The 22,782-nt window shown below is 42.4% G+C and overlaps 1 protein-coding gene across 1 annotated transcript in view; it reads right to left on the bottom strand.

The window, feature by feature from the left end:
* Positions 1-22,782, bottom strand: part of Slc9a9 (solute carrier family 9 member A9) — a 548,574-nt gene that overhangs the window by 170,417 nt on the left and 355,375 nt on the right. The window contains exon 12 of the mRNA XM_076576829.1: positions 5,732-5,885. Within this exon, the coding sequence (XP_076432944.1) occupies positions 5,732-5,885 (154 nt within the window). The remainder of the gene's footprint in view (positions 1-5,731; positions 5,886-22,782) is intronic.

Below are 22,782 nucleotides of genomic sequence, written 5' to 3'. Positions count from 1 at the left end.
TCAGTGCGTGAACTGGTTGCCCATGCTTAACATATTTCTCAGGTCTGTTGATTGAGATAACTTGATATAAAATGTGCGAGCTGGTTTAAAATCAATACAAGACATAAACATAAAATATAAATTGATGAAACGACACAAATCAGATATTTGAAAAACGCATAAGCAAGGCTTACTATGTGAAGATGGAAATAGGAGCGTGTTCTAGAAAGCCTCCCTTTGAGCTGTTGGATGATGGTAACAGGTTTTGTGGGGTTTTAATGAAGTCTATCATTTCGAATGCATAAGCAGGAGTTGTCTCTAAAATTGATGAATCTAGTTACAGTACGAAATGAACTAAGCTCTCCAGAGACTATTTCTTTCCATTTCCATGAAAGCAAGCTTTCACAAATACATCTAATTAACAACACTGTATTCATGTTTATCACAATAAGCCGTCGGTATGTGGCTAAGAAAAGGCACATAGGTACCCTTTGAGTTCACAGGAGTATTTGTTGGGCATTTGTTGCATGCTTTAAATTCTTATACACTTAATGCCTAATGCTCCTAAATTCTAAAGCAGTATTATTATTGTTATCACCCTCACTTTATAGATAAGAAAACTGAAGAACCAAGAGGCTGAATTTGGACCTCATAGCCCACACTTCTAAGAGATAGAGGCAGGGGATGATTCACTTTCAAACTTTCACACACACACACACACACACACACACACACACACACACACACACACGCGCACACGCGCGCTATTTACTGCATTAATCTCTCCGTGAAGAAAATTGTTAAGCATGCTTGGGAACTTTGGTGTCAGGGAGGAAACCAAACAGATAAACTGTAAGAGAACTTACTATAAGCATCCCTCCACTGTATTAAATTGGTGTTTCCTCACCTCAATAATACAGGAAATTTTGTGTGTAAGCACTTGTACTTAACTTGTTTCTCTCTCTCTCTCTCTCTCTCTCTCTCTAGGACAGAACTCTCATTATCTCTGTATCTCTGTATACATTCCAATGATAACTGTTATCATAGAACTTTATAGCCAGTGGGCAAAAATGATAAGAAAGTATTTTTGCATGGCTTTGGGCCAAGACTCAAGAATCAATTTTAAATATACAACTAAAGTACCAATACCCGGAGGAGTCAAACTATCTAAAAGTTATTTCCCTGTAATGGACACAGGCTAGTATACACAATTTTGTTTCCTTGATTTGGGAAAGAGAGTGAGGGATGGCTTGGCTTGAATAAGGAAGGATAATAAATTCCTGTAATTCTTTTAATTCTAGGTTGTAGCTGAGGAAGACAGGTTTCCTCCTTTGGGAACTTTGGGTCAGGGCTGGCTTTGTTGAACTTTAACTTTTGCAGGTCACAGAGAAAGACTGCATGGAGAATCTGTTACAAAATTGAGCCTTCTCAGTCCTCCCTGGAGACAAGGCCTTCCTGCGCCTGTTTTTTACAGGCCTGTCTTGTTATGAATGTATACCTTTTCTCCCCCAGAGGGTCTGTTAATCAAGGTAGACTGCAGGCATTCAGAATGAGCTCCCTTATGCAGGTGGGAGCAGAATGCATTATCTGGGGGCATGCATTCTGCTGGGGGCATCTTCTGTTCAAGCCGCAACCCCACAATAATGCCACATCACCAGGTTTAACCCTTGCTCAGAAATAGCTACCATCATCACCTCTATTTTAGAGTTTAGAGACTGAGACAGAGAGGGTCTGTGCTTGGATTTTACAATCTAATATTCAACACAAAATGGTTAATTACTCAGTTGAAGATGGCTACGATTAGATGTCACCATCATTCTGCCCAGGGTGCTTTGCAATGCTGTCTGGGAGGCAAGTTCTGTGCTACCTGTGTAGGTGAGGCTATGATTCCAGCTGTGATTTAGCAGTAAGTTCATGAGAAGGCAGGTCCTGCATCTGTATCTGGGAAATGTGGCAAAGGTTCACCCTGCGGTCTGGACTCATTCTCATGTACCATTTACTGAGAGTCTGTTAGCTCCACATGGTGCCCAAACCTAAACCAAGGAAGGCATTACCATCCCAGCTAATTGTGTAGTGCCGCTTCCACAGAGCCGGTCCTCTTGGGCTTTGTTGTTCATTTGTAAGCACATGTGAACTCGGGGTTGGTGATCCTGTTTACTGACGTGTGTGTGTGTGTGTGTGTGTGTGTGTGTGTGTGTGTGTGTGTGTGTGTGTGTGGTGGGGGAGCCTGGGACCTTCCAGCTCTCTGGTTTTCTGTCTAGCACTAGACAGTTCTTGCAAACTGTGTCTTGGGTTTCTTCACTGTGGCGGAGATCTTTATTCCTGCCTCTATGACATGACCATTGCTGTTTGAGTCATGTCTATCAAAGAGAAACTGATGCTATGGCTACTAATTGCTACCAACAAAGAACATTTTCCTTATTTCCTCCTGTGGTGGTTTGTAACTGAATGAAAATCTATAGGAATTGAAAAAGAAAACCTAATTCAAGGACTTTCCAAATAATTCAAGAGAAGAAAATTCTCTAAGAAGGAAAGGGCTTGTGTAATATGTAAACAAATCATAATCTAGCAAGAATGTGGGGCTTGTGTGGGGTCACATCTGCATTCTGTCCCTCAGCTTTTACCACTGCTGTCCTTTTATCCAAGTTGTAACTTGCATGCTGTTGTTCCATGGAGAGTCTGACCTGAATGCTGGTGAATGTGGCACTGCACTGTGAAGAAGCAGGCCCTGTACACACAGTGCAGGGGATGGGCAGCTGTGAGCTTGAAAGCCGAGATAGATGTGATGGTTTCGTTAACAACATTACAAGCCAGGATAGGACAGTGGAGTCTGTGACAGGATCACTATAACACAGTTGAACCCAATCACACATCTGTGTTATTGCATATATGTGCAATAACATATATGTGTAGACGAGTTGCTAAATAGTCTCATTAGTAAAAAAAAACTCGGAGCCAGATATTGAGGTGAATGCAGAAAGATCAGAGAGACACAACAAGCCACAGCCAGCCTCGCCTCACCAACTCCTCAGCTGATTCTGTTTCCACGAATCCTCGGACTGAAAGCTTCTGAGTCCTCACCTGAATGGATCTCAGCTGAACTGCTGCTAAAAACCTAGAAGCTTAAAAGTCTCTAGTTCATGGTCCTCATGCCTTATATACCTTTCTGCTTCCTGCCATCACTTCCTGGGATTGAAGGTGTGTGTCACCATGCCTGGCTGTTTCCAGTGTGGCTTTGAACTCACAGAGATCCGGATGGATCTTTGCCTCCCAAGTGATAGGATTAAAGGTACGTGTGTCACCATTTTCTGGCCTCTATGTCTATCTGGTGGCTATTCTGTTCTCTGACCCCAGTAAGTTTATTAGGATACACAATATATTGGGGGACACGATATCATCACACATATATACTTTTACCATCCTGGCCTTGAAATGTCCTTATTGCCTTGAATTCTATCTGCCTGAGCTAACTTTCTGAACATCTTCATGTCCATACCACCCAGTGCTCTTCTTTTGATTTCCTTAGGCTGGGTCTCTGGGGTTTCTGCCCTGATTCCAGGTTTTCAGCTGAGAACACCCTTTCCATGTGCCCGAATCCCTGTTGCTTCCTTTCCCTACGATGTTGTGGTCCTATCCATGCATCTCCTCATCCTGGTTAGTGGCCAGGTCGGGTGCTGACTCCCCTGGGCCTTTCCTTTCCTTTCAGAATCTTCCCCAACTGGGGCAGCTCCATGAGGTGACCCCATGCTGTGATCTTGGCAGTGAGGATGACATTGACTTAGGTTGACCTTCAAGTACCTCATCCCGGATAGCGTGTTTGACATCATCCGTTTTCATTATCAGCCTTGTGTTGTCACCTGGATAATTGCTGTAGCCAGTCCAAGGGTCCACTATCACATCTCTCTCTTCCCAGTTCACTGGGCATCAGAGACCATGTAAGTCACGACACCCGTGGGAAGTGAGCTGACGCCACTGGAAAGCTCTGCAGGAGAGCTGGCTACACAAAGTATGCTACCAATTTGAGAGTAAGGGAAGAAATCACAGAAAACAGATTATGCCTGATTACTTTAAGGAAACTCTGACATCTCTCCCTGTGTCCTCCGTAGAATATCTTGACGTGTATTTGATACGTCGGTGGAATTCACCTTCTCTTAGCTCTGCCTTCTATGCCCTCATTTTTCCACGCAGGGATCCAACCTCCTGAATTTTATTTTCCAGAAATCTGAACACACCACTGTCTCACTAACGCTTTGCAGGGGACCCAACACTTGAGAGTTTAATGCAATGTGTGTACTCATCCGTAGGCGCCTTCAGGTAACCACCACTGTGAAAGGAATTGCAGGCCACATTTATGTGGCTAGAAAATAATTCAAGAAGCATTTCAAAATGCTCACTGTTCACCTTTAGTCAAGGCACTTTTGTGTGTTTAGTAATATTCACAGTAGTCTACGGGTTTTTTTTTTTTCCTGAAATGCGGTTTAATTCGCAGCCACTTGGCCTGGTTTACACACCAGCCTTCTTATACTAAATGTGTGAGGCTTGCTTCTGTTTTTTCTTTGGCGAATGGAGAAAATTCTTGCAAATGTGTAACAAAAGCATTTGTATTTATAGTTATATTAATTTAGGTTTTCATGAGTTATTTATTCATTTTTATTATAATCAATGTGCCATACAATGGTGCCGAAATCACAGTCTCTGTTAATGAGTCTTCTCAGAAACTCTTTGTTTGAGAAAGATCTTTTCCTATCAGACATGGGGGGTTTGTCCTAGAGAACAGTTAGGAACTGGGGAGGATCATTATGATGTATGGATGTGAGAAATAAAATGTTTACTTAATCCCTTACCTTCTGGGAATTGAAAAGGAGGACCTGGGTCACAGAAACATTTAAATAAAGATAAGAACACTTTATGACAGATTTAGCCATTTTCCAAACTGGCATCAGCTATCCACTTTTATCTAATTGTTTGCTACCCCTACAATCCAGACTTGTAGCAGCCAGGGGCAGGCACTGCTTATTAGAGGGTTTCTGACTGGGACCTTGGCTTTCTTTTCTGTGAGAAAGTGTACAGCATCCCCTTTGAAAAACATATGGCTTTCTCACCAAATATGTGTTAAGCATTTTATCCTATCTTAAGTGCTAGAGCCAAGAGGAGTTAAAAACAAAGGGAATCTGCATTCTTGTTAGTTTCAGTGCCTTTTCTTTAACAGTCTTACTAGACTGTGGGTATCCCGAGGACAAGAGTGTGTTTTACTTATTAAGTCTATAGTGTATTACACTGAACTCTAATATCATCCATTGAATGGAAGAAGTCACTGGTGAATAAATCTGTTTGTAGGACAGCTTGGAAACAGACACCATTCCAAGATGGTTGAAAAATATCAGCTCAGGCCGGGCGTTGGTGGCACATGCCTTTAATCCCAGCACTCGGGAGGCAGAGCCAGGTGGATCTCTGTGAGTTCGAGGCCAGCCTGGGCTACCAAGTGAGCTCCAGGAAAGGTGCAAAGCTACACAGAGAAACCCTGTCTCGAAAAAACAAACAAACAAAAAAAAAAAAAAAGAAAGAAAAGAAAAATATCAGCTCAGTGTATGGTAGGTCATATAGCTTCACCTGTTAGTGAAGGTCACCAGGACTCTGGGGACAGTTGAGGTACAGATCTACCATTACACTCCCAACCAAGTCAGCTTTACTATAAATGGAACAAGCCAGCCACACCTCTCAATGATTTGCTCATTTTAGTAGGGTCGCTTACCGGATCTGAAGCCACGTCAGCATGGGAGTGGTTCCTCCTCCGAACACCCAGACAGTGAAGAATACAAGGAGCAGGGTGGTGGTGAACATCATCTGTTTGGGCTGAGATTCTGTGTTGCGGATGGCCAGGGCGAAGGCGATGGCACCCCGCAAACCTTATAGAGAAGCCGAGAAGAGGAAATTAATATCATTCTCTTTTTATTTATCTTTACAATTTGCTAATATAATTTCTTTATTAACTAAAATTTTTATTCAGAGATGATTGTAGGTTCATACGGAGAAATAGTATTCAGAAATACTTTCCCTTAGTCTCTGCCAGTGATAACATCTTGCAACGAAACAGCATGGCATCTTAGCCAGAATATTGATGTCTATCTATACAGTTTAGACACAGAACAGATCTTCCAATCAATTTAGGAGTCTCACTTGCTGCTCTTTTATAATCTCACCCTCTGTCTACACCCCCCCTCTCTCACACACACACAGAGCCCTTAACTCATACTTACCAGCCAGTCTGTTCTCTATTTTTACAACTTTTACACTTTTACTGTTGCTTTTACATCTATGATAGAATCACTTTGTCACTGTGTCCACCCAGTATAATTCTCCAGGTATTCAGGCTGTCGACTGGATCCATCCTTGAACCTTAATCCCTGGTATGGATGTTCCACGGGTGGTTTGTTTAGTCACCTGCTTGTTGAAGAACATCTACACTCTTCCTAGTTTCTAGAGATTAAATGAAGACTGCTCCAGTTGGCTTACAGTTTTGTGGGTGACATGTTGTCCTTTCTCTGAGGCAATGCTCCAGATTATGATTAGAGTGTTGCAGAATCTGCATGCTTCATTTGTAAAGAAATGATCACTTTTGCATTCTGACTAGCAACCTAAGAGTCATCTAAATTTTCATCATCTTTGACATATTTGGTAGTATCCCTTCTTTAGTTTAAACTGTTGTGATAGGTAGGGAATGGTAATTTATTATGGTTTGAATTTTCTTCTCCAAATGGCTAAAAGCATTGAATATTTTTAATTTGTTACTTTGTTACCTGTATACTTTGCTACATGAAATAGCTCTTGTATTTTTTCTACTTTTTAATTGCATTGCTGGAATTTCTAATTGCTATGTGATGAGTTCTTTATACATGGTCCATAATGGGCCTTTGTTGAAGGCAATGTTTTGAAAATATTTCCTTCTATCCTGTAGCTTCTTTTTCTCATCTTTGAGTTTTTGTAGAACAATCTTTTTAGGTTTGATGAAATAAAACTTGTCAATTTTCAAATAAATTGTAGTTTTGAAGTCAATTCTAAGGACTCTTTTTATAAACCTAGTCCCCAAAGATTTTCTTCCTTAAGTTTAATGTGTAAGTCCCCAATCATCTTGGAGCAGTTTTCACATCAAGGGAGAGAGAGGCTTGTGGTTATCTTTTGCACTGGCGACATCTACTTTTCCCATTGATTGTTTTTCTTATTTTTTAATATCTGTCTAAAACTCAGCTGTTTACATTGTGTGAGTCTGTTTCTGAATTCTCCATTTATTCCATTTATTTGTGTCCATTCTTGTAGCACTCTATCCTGATTGCTGTAAGTACACAGTGGGCCTGTTCATTAGGTACAGCAATTCTTTCTGACTTACTTTTTGTTTTCAAAACCATAGCTTTCTGGATTTCTTGCTTTCCCACAAAACTGTAGATTTATATTGTGTTTATCTTCAAAAGAACACCTTCATGGGAACACTTTCTTTTCTAAATTAAATGTGTCAGATAACAAGGAAAACCAGGACTACTGAAAATTAATAACTAATTAACCGCCACTTAAAACATTCTAGACTGATTGCATACTTTCTCAAACTCTGTGATTGGAATTTACCTATTAGAACCTCTTTTTCTTTGTTTTACTTCTTGTTCTACAGTAAAAATATGCTAATTGTATGTTGTTTATTTATGAAGCTGTATGAAGCACAGGAGGTATTACAAAATGAAAGGCCAGAACTTCAAAGTGGGATGATATTAATAAAAATAGAAATGCAGACTTAGATGGGGAGTAAGTAAAGTGCGAGTCGCAAAGGAGCCAAAGCAGGAGGCGCGGGGGTGACCGGAGACCCGCTGAGCACCAAGCAGAAGTCCAAGAGCTACTCAGCTCCTTTTATAGGAAGTTTTAAGTCAGATACATATCCTTTCAATGGTCCAGTTTCTATGTTTTCTGTGGTGCTAGGGGTCTTCTCTGTTACTTCTCCAGGGTAGAGGGAAACAAATACCATTTTTTACCCTAGATCGGGTATCAGTAACAGACCAGAGAAATGATCCCATCCAAGACCAGCTTGGTGAACCAATGAGTTTAACTGGGATTGCTTCCAGAAACCTGGGTGACCCCTCAACAGCTCCATTACTGAAAGGGGGTGCATGGAGTTCCCCACTTAGCCAACATGCTACCTCCTGTGTTCTCTAGCACTCCAGAGATGCGCAGCTGAGGCAGGAGTGCTTGCGACTGCATGCGTGTAGAAGAAAAGAGCTGGCATCTTAGGTGAGGGTCTCGTGGCCCTCCTCGTGTTTCTCTTTCTGTGAGGTACTGTTAATGGGCCTGGTCTTGTGAGGGTGTCATAGAAGTCATCACAGGTGCTTTGGTATCAAGACTGAAATGGTCATGGTTGTGCCAACGGGCAGACAACATTTTATAACAGCTTGGGGATTTCAAATTGTTATTTTACATTTCAAATGATTGAAAAAAAATAAACACTTCAGATACTGGGCAGGATGAGGGACATTATAGTCATCTCACCGCCAGAACTTAGATTATAACGCTTCTTTGTTCTGTTCCTGTTGAGAACATACATGAGGCAAGCGGGTGTGACAGGAGAGACAGAGGACCAAGCCAGAGAGATTGAGCACATTCTGCCCGAAACAAAAAAGCCTCAGAAATAGAGAGAGGAACGTGCACTCTGATTATAAAATACCTCCAAGGGACAATGTAAGGGAGGAAGGAAATTATTCTGAATCTCCATGTAGACAAGGAAATGGCCTGAGGAGAGGGACGCCAACATTTGAAGCAGACATTAATAAAAACGTTCCTTTACATCAGGAGTTCTGAACACTAGGGTGGCTGTGCTCAGCCCAGTGCCCCCACCACAGGTGTTGTTCAGGAGCTCAGACTCAGCTGGAGAAGGCTGGGAGGGCAGCAAGCAGCCCCAGTGCTGGGGCCATTTGAATAATGCTCTCTCCAGGATGCACAGACATTAGTGTCATCAGCGAATGGGAGTGCAAGGCAACAGACTCCTATTATCGGAGGACAGGATTTATGGATCAAGGTTGTTTAATCACGGTGCAAGCCTGGAGAGAGAAAGCGATCCTTTCATTTTCCTCTTCCCGCTCCAGCTCATATTGCTGGAGCTCTCCGCTGAGCAGCACTGCCCAGAAGTTGTAGTTCTTTTGAGTTTTTATAAGAAATAGTAGAAAATAGACTACCAATGAAAACATTCTGTATCTTGCCCACTGTAAACTCATCCATATTAGATACCAAGGAGAAAGGAGTAAGCAATCATTAACCTTCTTAACCATGTTTAATAATGTATGGTTATTTTGCCAAACTGGCATAACTGTGTTCTTAAGCAAGTTATATGTAAGCAGTTCTTAGTTTAAACACATACTCAAAATAGTGGCAGGGTTGATGCTGTACATGTGTAACCCTGGGACTCAGGAGGCTACACCAAGAGGACATCAACTTTGAGGCCAGTATGGATTGCAACAATAAGACTATCTCAAAAAAAAAAAAAATCCAACAAAAACAAAATAAAATGAAACAAAGTCCCCTCCAGATCCCCCAACACTCTCAAATACACAGATACGGAAACATATTTGTTAGTTTGACTTCCTATCAATCAATCTATATGAAACTTTAATACATGAAATTATATTAAAACCTATATTCACACACAAAGCAATGTGGAGATTTCTGGGGAGAGAAATCAGAAAAGTCTAGCAATGACCTTGTGGCAGGTTGGGAAATGTTTATTAAGTCTAAACTCTAAGGCCCTGTGAAAAGATGGCTCTGAATGGATGGGCAATGAGTGAACTTCTGAGCTAAGGGATATTTGGAGGAGAGATTATCTGTACCTTGCCCTGGTCATCCTTAGTCCACATGGCACCTGCCACAGGTGAAATTGGCTAGCAACAGTGAGAGCAAGTTATTGGGGGTACTGAGCCTGCTGAGTGGACAAAGTGAAGCTGACTTGGAACTTTAGAGAGGTTGAAGTCCTGTCCTGCTTGTCCCTCGTGACTCTAGACGTTCCTCCTCACACATCTAGAGCCTTGGCAAATGTCTAATCGATGGCCATTCATTGCTTTGATTAATGCATATATATTGATTACCTCCTATATGGAGTTCTGTGCATGCTGACCCTATCTTCTTAACACCATGGATTTAGGCCATGGAAAATTTTAGAACTGAAAAAACAAAAAACATTTGGGCTACTGGAAAAATACTGAGATGTAAAACAAAAAACAAAAAACAAAACTGATATTGATCTCAGGATTTTTATTGTAGCAAAACACAACTTTCAAAGAGCATATACAGTTTTGCTTGGAAACACAGGAAATTCAGAACACGTCAAAACGTGGATTGGATTTGATTTTCTGAGTACTTAGGCCCCTTGGTTCACCTTTCTTTTTCTTTTTGTTTCGGTCAGCTGGTCAAAGTAATTCTGTACTTCTGGGAATTGGTAGACTATATAATTTTGCTTTAAAAAAGATTGACTTTGTGAGGAGTTTGACACATTTTATATGCCCAATTGGAAAGTTATCATCATCTTGGGGAATAAAAGAAATACCTACAATTAAATGTGGTTTCACTTGAAATTGGCCTCTAAGGGCTTCTTATGTTAATTATATTGATGTTCTGCTCATAACAATAGAGCACTATTGAGCCAAAGAAAGATTTCCAGCAAGGACCCCTGCTGCAGAAAATGTGCAGTTTCCTGTTTATCTTTCAAGAGCAAAAGGGAAGCATTTAATCAATTACACATCTGCATAGGTGCTGCAAATGGGCACAGGTCAGATATATATAGCCACACTGAGACCACAGGAATAGAAATCTCTCTTCAGACATTCTTATTTAAGTTGCAAAGCGGTAATGCAAAACTGTAAATATTTCCCGAGCACCCATTATGTGCCTAGCTTTAGCCAAAACACAGAGTGGGAATGAAGTAAGAAAGGTTCGATTTCTCTGAGGCGCTTAGTCCTACAAACATGACTATGTTACAATGTGGAGAGGGAGGAGGAGGGAAAAGAACACTCAGGATGTCAGTAAAACCCACAGGGAAATCTATCATTTTATACATTGACTTACATACATACATACATACATACATACACACACACACACACACACACACACACACACACACACACACACACTGGTAGGGGGAGAGAGAGAGACAGATATACATGCATATGGCTTTTAAAAATATGTTATTTATTTACTTTTACTTTATGCATATAGATATTTAGCCCATGCCCATATGCATGCCTGGTGCCTGTGAAGGCCAGAAGAGGGCATCAGATATCCTGAAACTAGATTTACAGATGGTTGTGGGCTTCCATGTGGGTGCTGGGAATTAAACCTAGGTCTTCTGGAAGAGCAGCTAGTGTTAATAACCATCAAAACATCTCTTTAGCCCCTACATACATATGGCTCTAATAGAGTTACCCCACACAATGGGATAATGTTCCCCCAAGGAACCATGAGCTAGCTAACAAAAAAACTCAATGCCAGGCAAGGAATACCTACTTTCAATTTGTTGTTCAGAGGGGTCCAAGAGACTCCCCCAAACAGTGTAGACTATCAAAATTGTTCTCAATTACTTTCCAGAACATGGAAGTAACATGCCAGTGCTGAAGACACCACATACTTTAGTCACAGGACTTGAAGAAACCATCCTGGGACTGACCTGGAGGATTCATCCCTGAGGACTAGCTTTCATAATGTTGAAAGGTGCCATGCAAGCCACCAAGGGAGGAAAGGTATCAACAGTCTTACCCAGCTATACAGCTTGAGAATCACAACAATGGGACCAGCAAGATATCCTCAGGAGTGCAAGAGTGACACTTGCATCTTTAGGACAACAACAGCTATCTAACTTGACCTGAAGTCCAGGGACTTACAGGGAATTTATGCCTGATACTGTAAACCTAGCTAAGAACCTATGACTGGAGAAGTCATAGGCCCCAGAGGAGAACCTACTAATACTGATTACGGTGATACTTTATTTATATGTTAATAAATAAAGTTGCCTGGGGGTCAGAGCTAATAGCGAGCCATAGCAGAAGCTGGGTGGTGGTGGTGCACGCCTTTAATCCCAGCACTTGGGAGGCAGAGCTAGGTGGATCTCTGTGTGTTCAAGGATACAGCCAGCATGGGGACACACGCCTTTAATCTCAATACCAACCATAGAAGACCTGGAGGTCTGTACAGACAGACATTGACGAGGAGGTCATGTGGTTGGGTTTACAACCAATGAGAAGGCAGAACAGAAAGTCAATAAAAGGACAGACACACAGGAAGTAGGCCTCTTGCAGAGAGGAAGGACAGCAGTGACAGCAAAGGGTAAGAAAGGGTTTTTAGCTCTTAGCTACTGCTCTGACCCCTTGGGCTTTTAACTCTGCAATTGGCTCTGTGTTTCTTATTTAATAAGATGGTTACATCTACAACTGATTACTACAGCAATCTGGTACTAGAGTACTAAAGCTTTCTAAATGCTTCTAAATATCCATCCTTATGCCCATTGATAGGTATAGCTCTCACATCTCTTTGAGGAAGCTTCTTTTTTACACCAGATAGAGACTACCAGAGAGATTTGCAACTGGTTAAAATGTAGAGTGACCGTGGGATGCCCAGACCCAAATGGCACATCAGTAATTCCACCCCTACACTCAAGTCTCAGGGAATATCTCAGAGGCAGGAACAGAAAGATTGTAAGAGCCTGGGGACCCAGATGACTGCTATGAGTTCGTGCCTTTGGTATATGAGAGGGGTGCTGCTTCTATGGACCCTGGATGATATGGTTGACTACAAAGATCTCACCAAGTTGACATGCCAACATGAATGGAGGAAAATTTCACAATGCCCCATCCCTAGATGGTGAGCTCTAGGCAGTCAGTGGCTGATGAGGGAATTAAAAAAAAGGCTTTTTTTTTTTTTTCAGGGATGAGATTCCAATCCTAATGTGTCAGCCCTAAGCACATGCAAATGAGAACAACACTAATTGGACTCAGTAGGTTGTGTGTGTTATTATAGGAGAAGAGGTAATGAATTCTAGAGGGGGTGGCTGGGATGATATGGGTGGAAGGTTGAGGGAAAGATGGGTAGAAATGATGCAAATATAATGTACTCATGGGTGAAATCCTCAAATAAATATTTTAAAAAGGTCAACCTGGATGTATTAAAGGGGGCATTTCAAAACTATAGACTGATGAAGGGAAATGATGAGGGTCACGATGGCCCACTCATGAACACGGTCAACAGATGTGTGGCATGTATGGGTCTGAAGTCATTGGAGTGTAATCCTCCTGGATTATCTGTTTTCATCTGAGTTCTTTCTCCTGTAACCCCTAGTGAAACACCACTGTGTTCTAACTATTCTTCACAGTTCAGCTAAGACACTCCTTTGTCCAGTAAGCCTCCTCTGAGCCTGAGGCTGGGACAGGCTGCCTTATTTTTTTAGAACAGTTCAGTTCCCCTTAGAGCTTCCATACAATGCTTTATAACTGTCAGGCTTTGTTTACCAGCAACATTGGAGCAAGACCAGGGACATAATAAATGCTCAGTGAATATTTATTGACTAAATCAATGGCTAGATAAATCTTTTGATCTTTCATAAATCTAGATTACATAGAGAAAATTATGGCTACTTTATAGTTTGATGTAATAGTTGGATAATTTTCTGAAAGCCCAGTGCCTGACTTTTTATTATTTAACCTCAGAAGTCCTTATGTTGAGTTTCAAGGGTTCTGGAATCTATTCTTAGGACTATCTCTGATGTCTTGCATGAGCCTAAGCAGGTTGCTTCATCTCTGTTATCTCATTTTCTTTTTTAAGTTATTTATTGATTTGTTTATTTTATGTGTATGGGTATTTTGCCTGTAAGTATGTGTGTATATATATACCACATGATGTATGTCTGCACCATATGTGTGCCTAGTGCCCACAGAGGCCAGAGGAGGGCATCAGATCCCCTGGAATTGGAGTTACAGACAGCTGTGAGCTGCCATGTGGATGCTGGGAATCAAACTCAGGACCTCTGGAAGAGCGGATAGTGCTTTTAACAACTGAACCATTTCTCCAGCCCTGTTAAGTCATTTCTAAGTACACATTTTAAGGCTTGACTTGTGGCCTTCAACTAGAGTGCACATCAAAATCTTGTGGAACTTAAAAATCTTCCTGTCAAGGACTTAACAGAGATTTTGATTCTGTAGCAATGAATCAGGCCATACCTCAGGCCACTGGTCATGGTGGCCCAAGGCCATCACCTCAACTTTATACTAGCTGAAAGTCCACTTTGTGCCTCATGAACCCTCTGTTCTCCTCCATGTCTCTCGGAAAAGTTCCCTCAAATCCTAGTTTATAAGGTTCTAATTCAGCTTAGCACATAACTTAACACAGTTCACAGAGACCTCTCAATCAAAACCCCACTCCATTTTCCTCTGCTCTCGCCGAGAGACTCTGTAAGCAAGGCAGTGTTCAGTTGTCTTTATGCCATGAGCCCCCTCAGCCTGTTGCTTCACTTCCAGAATTCTGCATTTCCTTTGGGCTTCTCTAATGTTTGCCCATTTGAACTATGTTTCTGCCCGCCCCTCACTCTTATGGGTTCCTGGAATCCTCTAGCCACATTGTTCTCTCTTTGAAATCCTATACAACATACTGATCAGACCACTTGTATTACTAAATCATAATCGGGATTGAATCAATATTTAATGTGGTATGTTCTTTTTCTCCCAACTTCTAATCTCTCAAAAGGTTAGAATTACATGTTTTTAAAGTAGTTCCCAGATTTCTCACAGTATCATGGATGTGAAATTCAACAATGCTCTTGAAGTGAACAATTGCACTCACTTCCAACCTTCTAGATAGGATATAGCAATATCCATGTGTGATTACTTAATTCTTCAATTCCTTCAGCATACAGAGTTGAGCAGCAAATGACAGCTAGGTCTTGACTTAAAGGTGCATCTGGGTTAGTTACATAAGGTGCTGGGAAGAAAACCAGAGCAGGTAAGAGGACAGCCTGTGTGTACATGAGGGGTTCAGTGTTAGGATGCTGAGGGAAGCCTCAAAGGTTAGTGACTTTTTTGTTTGTTTTTTGTTTTTTTAGACAGGGTTTCTCTGTGTAGTTTTGGTGCCTGTCCTGGATCTCACTCTGTAGACCAGGCTGGCCTCGAACTCACAGAGATCTGCCTGGCTCTGCCTCCTGAATGTTGGGATTAAAGGCATGCACCACCACTGCCTGGCAGTTAGTGACATTTAAGCAGAGACTCCAATAGAAGCACAGGCCTGGTCGGCACCTGCTCACCTTTGGGAAGCTGGAGCAAAGCCCCAAGGAAGTGATGTGGTGAGCAGTGTGGCTGGAGGACGATGAAGAGGTTCAGATTGGGGGACTGTGGCAGGAGAAGACACCATAAAGGTCACAGAACCAGGTAGCAATGGGCTTTGTAAGGGCAAGGTGATTGGCTGTTATTCTAAGATGAGAAATTTCAAGAAGGTCTTAGGCAAGACCATGATTTCATCTGCTCAGTGGCTAGAAGAGGAACCATGGCTGCTGTGTGGGAGCCCGATTTCTAGGCTGAAACCAGGAGCCAGTGGGTCCCATACCTTAATCCAGGCATCAGGTAAGCATGCTCATTGGGGTGGGAGTATGGCAGGTCCTGGCATGCCAATCCTTACAGTCTTTGTTGTTGGGTCAGACGAGGGCATGTGGGGTGGGCAGCCAGGAATACACTGTGTCCTGAGCACTCAGAGGAATTAGGGAGAACTACGTAAGGACTGTGTTTGAGGATGGGGTGTGTGTGGGTGACCAAGGCTTGGATTATAGCCACATTCATGTGAGAGGTTGATTCATTTCCCCAGTGGAGAGGTTGAGGCGGCAGATGCCTAGAAGAAAGAATCCATAGTTCAAGGGCAGTTAGAACCCTCTTACTAGAGGGTGGGAGGAAGACAGGGTACTTGGGATTTGAAAAGTTCAGGAAGGTGAAGCTTATTGTAAACCACATTTGTTTTTGCTTCTTGGCCTTTGTACTCACTGTCCCCTCAGCTGCCCCCCCCCCATGCTATCCCTCCCTTCTCCACTGCCTCTCCCAGGCAGTCCCTGGGTAACTACTCATCTCTGTCCTCCGCATCGCAGGTGAGGCCTGCCGGACCACCCGATGACAGTATCTCCACCTTCACCCAGGGCTCTGTGTGTGTGTGTGTGTGTGTGTGTGTGTGTGTGTGTGTGTGTGTGTGTTTTCATTGTATTCCTTGTCATCTGGAATTTATTTATCTATTTATGTATACGTTTTCCTTGACTAGAAAGTGAGCTTGGGAAGAGCAGCCCCAGTCCGTGGCATTTGCTGTGACATCCCCCTGGTGCTGGAATGACTCCTCACAGGGGAAGTAAGTACTCCTCAAGCTTGCCTTGTGATGAATGGAGGAGGGAAAGGTCATTTTTGCATTTGAAAGTGTTACTGGAATCCAAAAGGAAATGAGCAGTAGAAGGACTGGGGTGCAGAAGTGTTCCTGAGAAACAAACCTATCTGTCCTTTAAAAGAATTGTCCTTTATAGGAGTCTTTCAGCATCCTCTCTTTCCATTTGGAATAGAAGCCTGTCTAGGCCTCCCCACCCCCTCACTTGAACTGCTGTGAGGGGGTTGATTTCAAAGATCTAACACATTCTTATTATTAGTCTGGTAAATCAAAGCCTGAGACGGGCCTACAATTGAATTATGTATAGCTTTTACACTTGCTAAAGTCTTATGACCTTGCACAGGGTAACTACTTTCAGCAAAAATGTCAGTCTGGTTTCAAAATAAGCTTTCCCCGAATTGTGCAACCTTGCTGCACGCCTCCATTTTCAATTCAACATCATTTTATCACAGGGAAGGGAAGCCAACAGATTGTTTGCAGAGGAAAAATCGTCTACATTCAGAAATAAATTGAGTGCTTCTAGAAAGCAAGCTTGTGTTAGACAAGTAGAACTTTCTTTCCTTCATCTCCCCATGAACTTGCATTACCGAAACTCAAGGCTGCGGAGAAGGAAAGTAAGGCAACAGCAATATATTTTTATCTGGAATGAAGTTTGTTTTTGGAAGCCCTGGGCAGCAGGAAGGGTAATTGGGGATGGGATTAGCTCTGCCACAGCTCTGAAGTCAACACACAGAGCCGCCTCTGGCTTTAGAAGTTTATTTTTATGTAGTGAAGATGGATGTGGTAGTATACTGTGGCCTGATCCTCACTGCTAGCTCCATCTCCAACAGTGGGTTTCCAAAGAGTCAACATTCTCTGAGTCACATTCAACTTTTGGCCAGGCTGTGCTCAAGGGAACCCACAACTTTCCCTTTAGAGCAGAAATTGTCAACTGGGGCAATTTTTCCACAGTGCATGTTGGGCAAGGTCTAGAAAAATTTATGGGTGTCCTGGGGCTGGGAAGCAGGGATGTGGGTGGAGTGGTGGGTGAGGTTTGGGAGTCAGTGAGATTTTTTTGCTGTCATCTACAGGGCAGAGGCCAGGGATTCTACAAACATTAACAATGTACATAAGAGCTACCACAGTAACTAACTCAACTTAATTGTCAGGGATTCCTAGGGTTGAGAAACCTCCCTTTATATCTAAGATGTTTTGCATTATAATATTATTGTAACATTGTTGTAAACAATAACAATATTTCTCTAGAGGCTACATTAGCAAAGATGGCTACCTGCCACAAAACCTACTTGAATATATATGGTCCCAGATACTGCAGAATATGGTCCTAGATTTTCTTGGACTTCTAAAGAGCCTTATTTATTAGGTTTGAGGTAGACACAAAACTGTCTTTCTTTTTCTCCTTGAGATGGAATCTCCTTGTGTAGACCTGGCTGCCCTGGAATTCACTATATAGACCAGGCTGGCCTTGAACTCACAGAGAGCCACCTGCCTCTGCTTCCCAAGTGCTGGGATCAAAGCTATGCGCCACTATGCCCGACTGAAACTGCAGTTCTACAGAGTTGTCAGGTCACATCAATCTTGCTACCCTAGACAAAAATGATGCAGCATGGCCCATTTTTCTAGTTTCCTTTTCTGTTGCCGAGGTAAAATACTGACCCAAAGCAACTTAGAGAGGAAAGTTTTTTTTTTTTTTTCCATCTTCAACTTTATAGTCCATCACCAAGGGAAGATAAGGTAGGATCTCAAGATAAGAACCCAGAGGCAAGAGCAGAAGCAGAGACTACCCAGGAATGCTGCTTACTGCTTACTGGCATGGTCTTTTGTTTAACCCAACACCATCTGCCAAGGGTAGCATTGCCCATAGTGGGCGGGGCCTCCCACATCAATCATTCATCAAGGAAGTGCTCCACAGACATGTCCACAGGCCAATCTGATGTAGGTGGTACCTCAATTGGGATTCCGAATCCCTTTCCAGCTGATTCTGGTTTGTGTCAAGGTGACAAAGACTAACCAGCACACTTGGATTCTCCAATCAAAGCCTTTCTTTCCTCTGGCAGTTAGAATGAGCATCCCACCAGGAAGAATGCCTCTGTAAGAAATGTGTTGGAGGGCAGTACCCGTTCTTCCCAAGATGAGTACATTTTAAAGTATTCAGCAGGTGTAATGGTTCATGCACATAACCCAGGTACCCTGGAAGCTGAGACAGGAGGGTTACCAGTAGTCTGGGAAGAGTTTGGACTACAAAGGAAGTTTTAGGCCAGCCTAGGCTACATACAGGGTAAGACTTGTCAAAAAAAGAAAAGAAAAAAAACTCCAAACCAACAAATTTTAACATGAATGCTTGCATGTCTGCCTGTGGGATTGAAAATAGCTTCAGTAAAGTGTGCAGAGGGTGGCTGCTGTGAGGACCCAGGGGCCCATTTTACAAATGGCAGCGAAGACTGAGTCAGAGGTAGAGCAGCTGCCAGAGGGCTCTTCGTTCTCTCAGCAGGAGTCACTGGTCTTCTAAAGCTCTGGGCTTTGGAACAAATTCCTGGCCGAGCCTTTGGGTGTCTGGGTGTTTGGGTGTAGTGTGAGAAATCTCGCCTCTCTACGGAAGTTTGGTCGGTGTCTGAAACACAGGCTGACCAGGGGTTGAACTTCCTTGATATATCAGAGCTAATGCTGCACTATTTTGAATTACTAAATGGCCCTATGGGTGTTCAGCACAAGGCATTTGTAAATGCAGCTGCTTCTTGCTCATTTGCACATATAACTTATTTGAATCAATTCTATTGGTTTCTTTCGAACTCTGTCTGTAAGAACCCGAGGCAGATATTACAAGGGATTTGTACCAGCACATAGAGACTAATTTTTTGAAATTGATTTGCTTATGTTAATAGTTTTCTATGGTCTTGTCTACTCCATGCCCCAAACCAGCAAACAATTAGTAAGTAAATTCAAGCAGAAAATAGAGTAGAATTATATAGTCTGTTTGTTTGCCTCAGTGGAAAGGTTGATTTGGTTAAAACTATCAATAAAATATTTGTTCACTGTTGACATCTGAAAACCCCCAAATGCCCGTGAAAGTTCTAGAACTGAGTGGCTAAATTATTCATGTTCCTGTATCCTTCTAAGACTGTATTCCTGGGACACAGGAGCAGTGACATTCTAGGTTATCTCCTTTCATTATTGAGTGTGCTGGGGGTCTCACATGCTTTCATTGGTTGCACTATCTCAAAAGATAAGTGAGTCTGGTCACTTCAAGATACTGTCACATTCTCACACTCTGTAAATGCCAAAAAAGGATCTCTGTTTTACATGGATCAACTTGTGGAAGGAGGGGAACACTATATTTTTTCATATGCAAGCTGGTACTTTGAATTTTAACATTTTGGTTGATGTAGTGATCCAGGTTATATGCCTGCACAAGAAACATTAAATTGTCCTCACCTGAAGGGAGAGAACAAAGTTTGGGACATGTACATAGCTTGCACTTAGCTTCTGCCCCAGACTGCGTCCTCCACAGGGATTAACAGTTAGCCCTTCTTTAGAATGAAGACCTCAACCTGTGGCAGGATGCTGTTCTGAGAGCAGCAGGCAGTTCCTTGGGGGCACTCCTCCTGTGAGAGCTGTCTTGTCATCTGTGATGGTGAAGGGGAGCAAAAGAAATGGTCCCTCTGTGTGGCTCTAAGTTGTCAGTTTCTGGGCAGGAGGGTTGAATTTTAAAGTATCATTAAAAAAATACTTATTTTTATTTATGTGTATGTGTGTGCACCTGGTTATTATCTGTATGTGCACCACATGTGTGCAGTGCCTATGGAGGCCAGAAGAGGGCACTGGATTCTCTCGAACTGGAGTTACAGTTGTGAGCTTCCCAGTTATAGGTGCTGAGAATTCAACCTAGGTCGTCTATAAGAGCAGAAAGTGCTCTTAACAGCTGAACCATCTCTCCACCCCCAAGGCAACTGTATATATAGCTAGTCTGGTTTTCACCACTAACCGCTTAGGCTAGGGACATTCCCCCCCCCCCCCATACTTGGCAGTCTAGGAAGCTGTGGGTTAGAACCATTTAATTACAAAGGGCAGAGTCTACTTCAAAGCCTGAATTCTTTGTACTTTGACAAAACAGTAGTTTCTATTTATGAAATACTGTGGTGTACCAAGTAGCAAAATCTAATTCGCTGCTTAAAAATGCAAGAGCAAGTCTTTCTTACTATAAACGTATTTTAGAGCTAAGTGAAGAATGATAATGTTTTGATTTCCTAATAGGAGAAACAAATGTATGGGGATGGCCACCATCCTCAGCTGTTTCTCAGCTCTTCTGTATTCACCGCAATCATACAACCCTTTCCCAGTGGGTAAAACCACGAGGAGCTAATGGGATCTGTGATCCATGTGGGTCTGTGATGCTCATCTGCCTTGCCACAACAGTGCTGTGCATGCTCATCCATTATCAGGATGACTTTTTCTATGATTGCTTGACACAGTGGTTAAAACATTTTTGTGGTTCATTTCCTGTGTAAGCTGATTAATCCTGTTCCACTTAAAGACCCCAGAAGGCCTATTGTAGTCACCACTCACTAATGCCTGCCCCAGGCCACTGTGTTTTCCACCTGAGAAAGATGGGCTTTGGCATTCATATCCCCTAATGGAGAAACGGTCCATCTCTGTGCCCCATTAGTTGGTTAGTGGCCTACTACTGAACTAATTAATTACACAAGATAGGCTGAGGGCGGGGGAGGGGGGGTGGGGGGCAGGGAGCAGAGGAGAGGGAGAGCCCTGCATTTTAGGTGAGAAGGCTGTGAAGAGGTAGGTTGGATAGGGAATACTCAGAGGGTGATGGCATTCTTGAGCTGTCTTTTCATCTCTGGAAGCATAGGCAAGAGCAAGGAAAGGCAAACTCCTGTTACAGGGGCTCAGACTTCAGAGTTTTAGATAAGCCTGAACACACATTTAAGGAAACCGTCTTCCTAAGTATAACTTGAGTTTAGCTTCATTTTTGATTCAAATAACCTCAGGGTTTTTAATAAGAAAGCAAACACATTCCCCCAGCATAGAGCAAGCAAAGATTTGAAAAATATTTTCAAATCCACATGTTACTGTTACCAACTTTCAGACTAGATAATAGTAGGCTTCATTTGTGAACCTCTTGCTTTGAAATTATTGTTGTTTATCTCCCACCTATGGAAATGGGCAAGGCTGGTGTGAGCTGGCAGGGCAATTTTGTAATAGCTCCCAGAAATAAAGCAAGATAGAATGGAGAATTCTTAAATGGCAATGTGTATTAAATGTACCATTTAAGTTGGGTGGACAGTGGTGTACATTGTTCATTCATTTGCCTATTATCTACCAAATATATATAGAAGGCTACTCGGTTTCCTCAAGCAGTGTTCAGGGGCTGAGTTATGAAGATAAGCATCATGTCCTTATGAAACTCCAAGCATAGAAGGGATACAGGTAGACAGACTGATAACTGTGGTAGAATATAATGTCTTCTAGGATGGGATGTTAAGGGGCCATAGAAACAGATAAGAAGGATATCAACACAGACTCGAGGTGTTACAAAGCCTTCTTTCTAATAAAAGTCTAACCTAAGGTCTGAAGAATCAATGGAATTACTAAGATGTAAAGGTGGGTCAGAAGAAAGATTTTTGCCTGAATGGATTGGAAGACATCCAGTAACTAGATAATGCTATGCTGATCAGATGACAAATGGAGGCACCCAGGAGTGGCTAGCAGGAGTGTCCAACCTTTCCACATTGCAACATGACATTATCATCTACAAGTGTGTTGGGATGCATTCACAGCTATTCTGGAATGCATGTGGTCTACCAGCCACACTGGTTGGACGAGCCTGTAAACAACACAATGACATGGGAGGAATGAGATGAAGAGATGGCTCAGAACAGAAACCATGAACTGTAATGACTTCGGGGAACATTCTTCTCAAATCTGAACACACACTTGAATTACCTGGAGATTCTGTTAGAATGTAGATTAAATTCAGCATTCATAACGAGCCCTCAAGGAGTTTCTCAGTTGAGGACTACACTTTGGGTATTAGTATGGTTTAGCTATGAAGTGTGATCCACAAAGATTCATGTATTGAAGGCTGGTCTTCATCTGGTGGGTCTAGTCATTGAAAAGTGACAGGATCGGAAGGGCTCTGACTTCAATGGGTTGGTACATGGGCGGATTCATAATTTGATGGCATTATTGAGAGGCGGTGGGAGGTAAGGCCTAGTTAGGAGAAGGGACATGGCTTTGAAGGGCGTTTTGTTCTTGACCTTTTCCCTTTGCTTTTATGCATTCTATCTGCCATGAGGTAAGAGGCTCCGTTTCACGTTCCCACCATAATGTTCTGCCTTCCAATGGCCCAGAAGCCACAATGCCAAGTGACCATTG

The sequence above is a fragment of the Peromyscus maniculatus genome, chromosome 7, assembly GCF_049852395.1.
Source record: "Peromyscus maniculatus bairdii isolate BWxNUB_F1_BW_parent chromosome 7, HU_Pman_BW_mat_3.1, whole genome shotgun sequence".
NCBI lineage: Eukaryota > Metazoa > Chordata > Mammalia > Rodentia > Cricetidae > Peromyscus > Peromyscus maniculatus.
The sequence above is the reverse complement of the archived record's forward strand: the minus strand, read 5'-3'. Positions and strand labels throughout refer to the sequence as shown.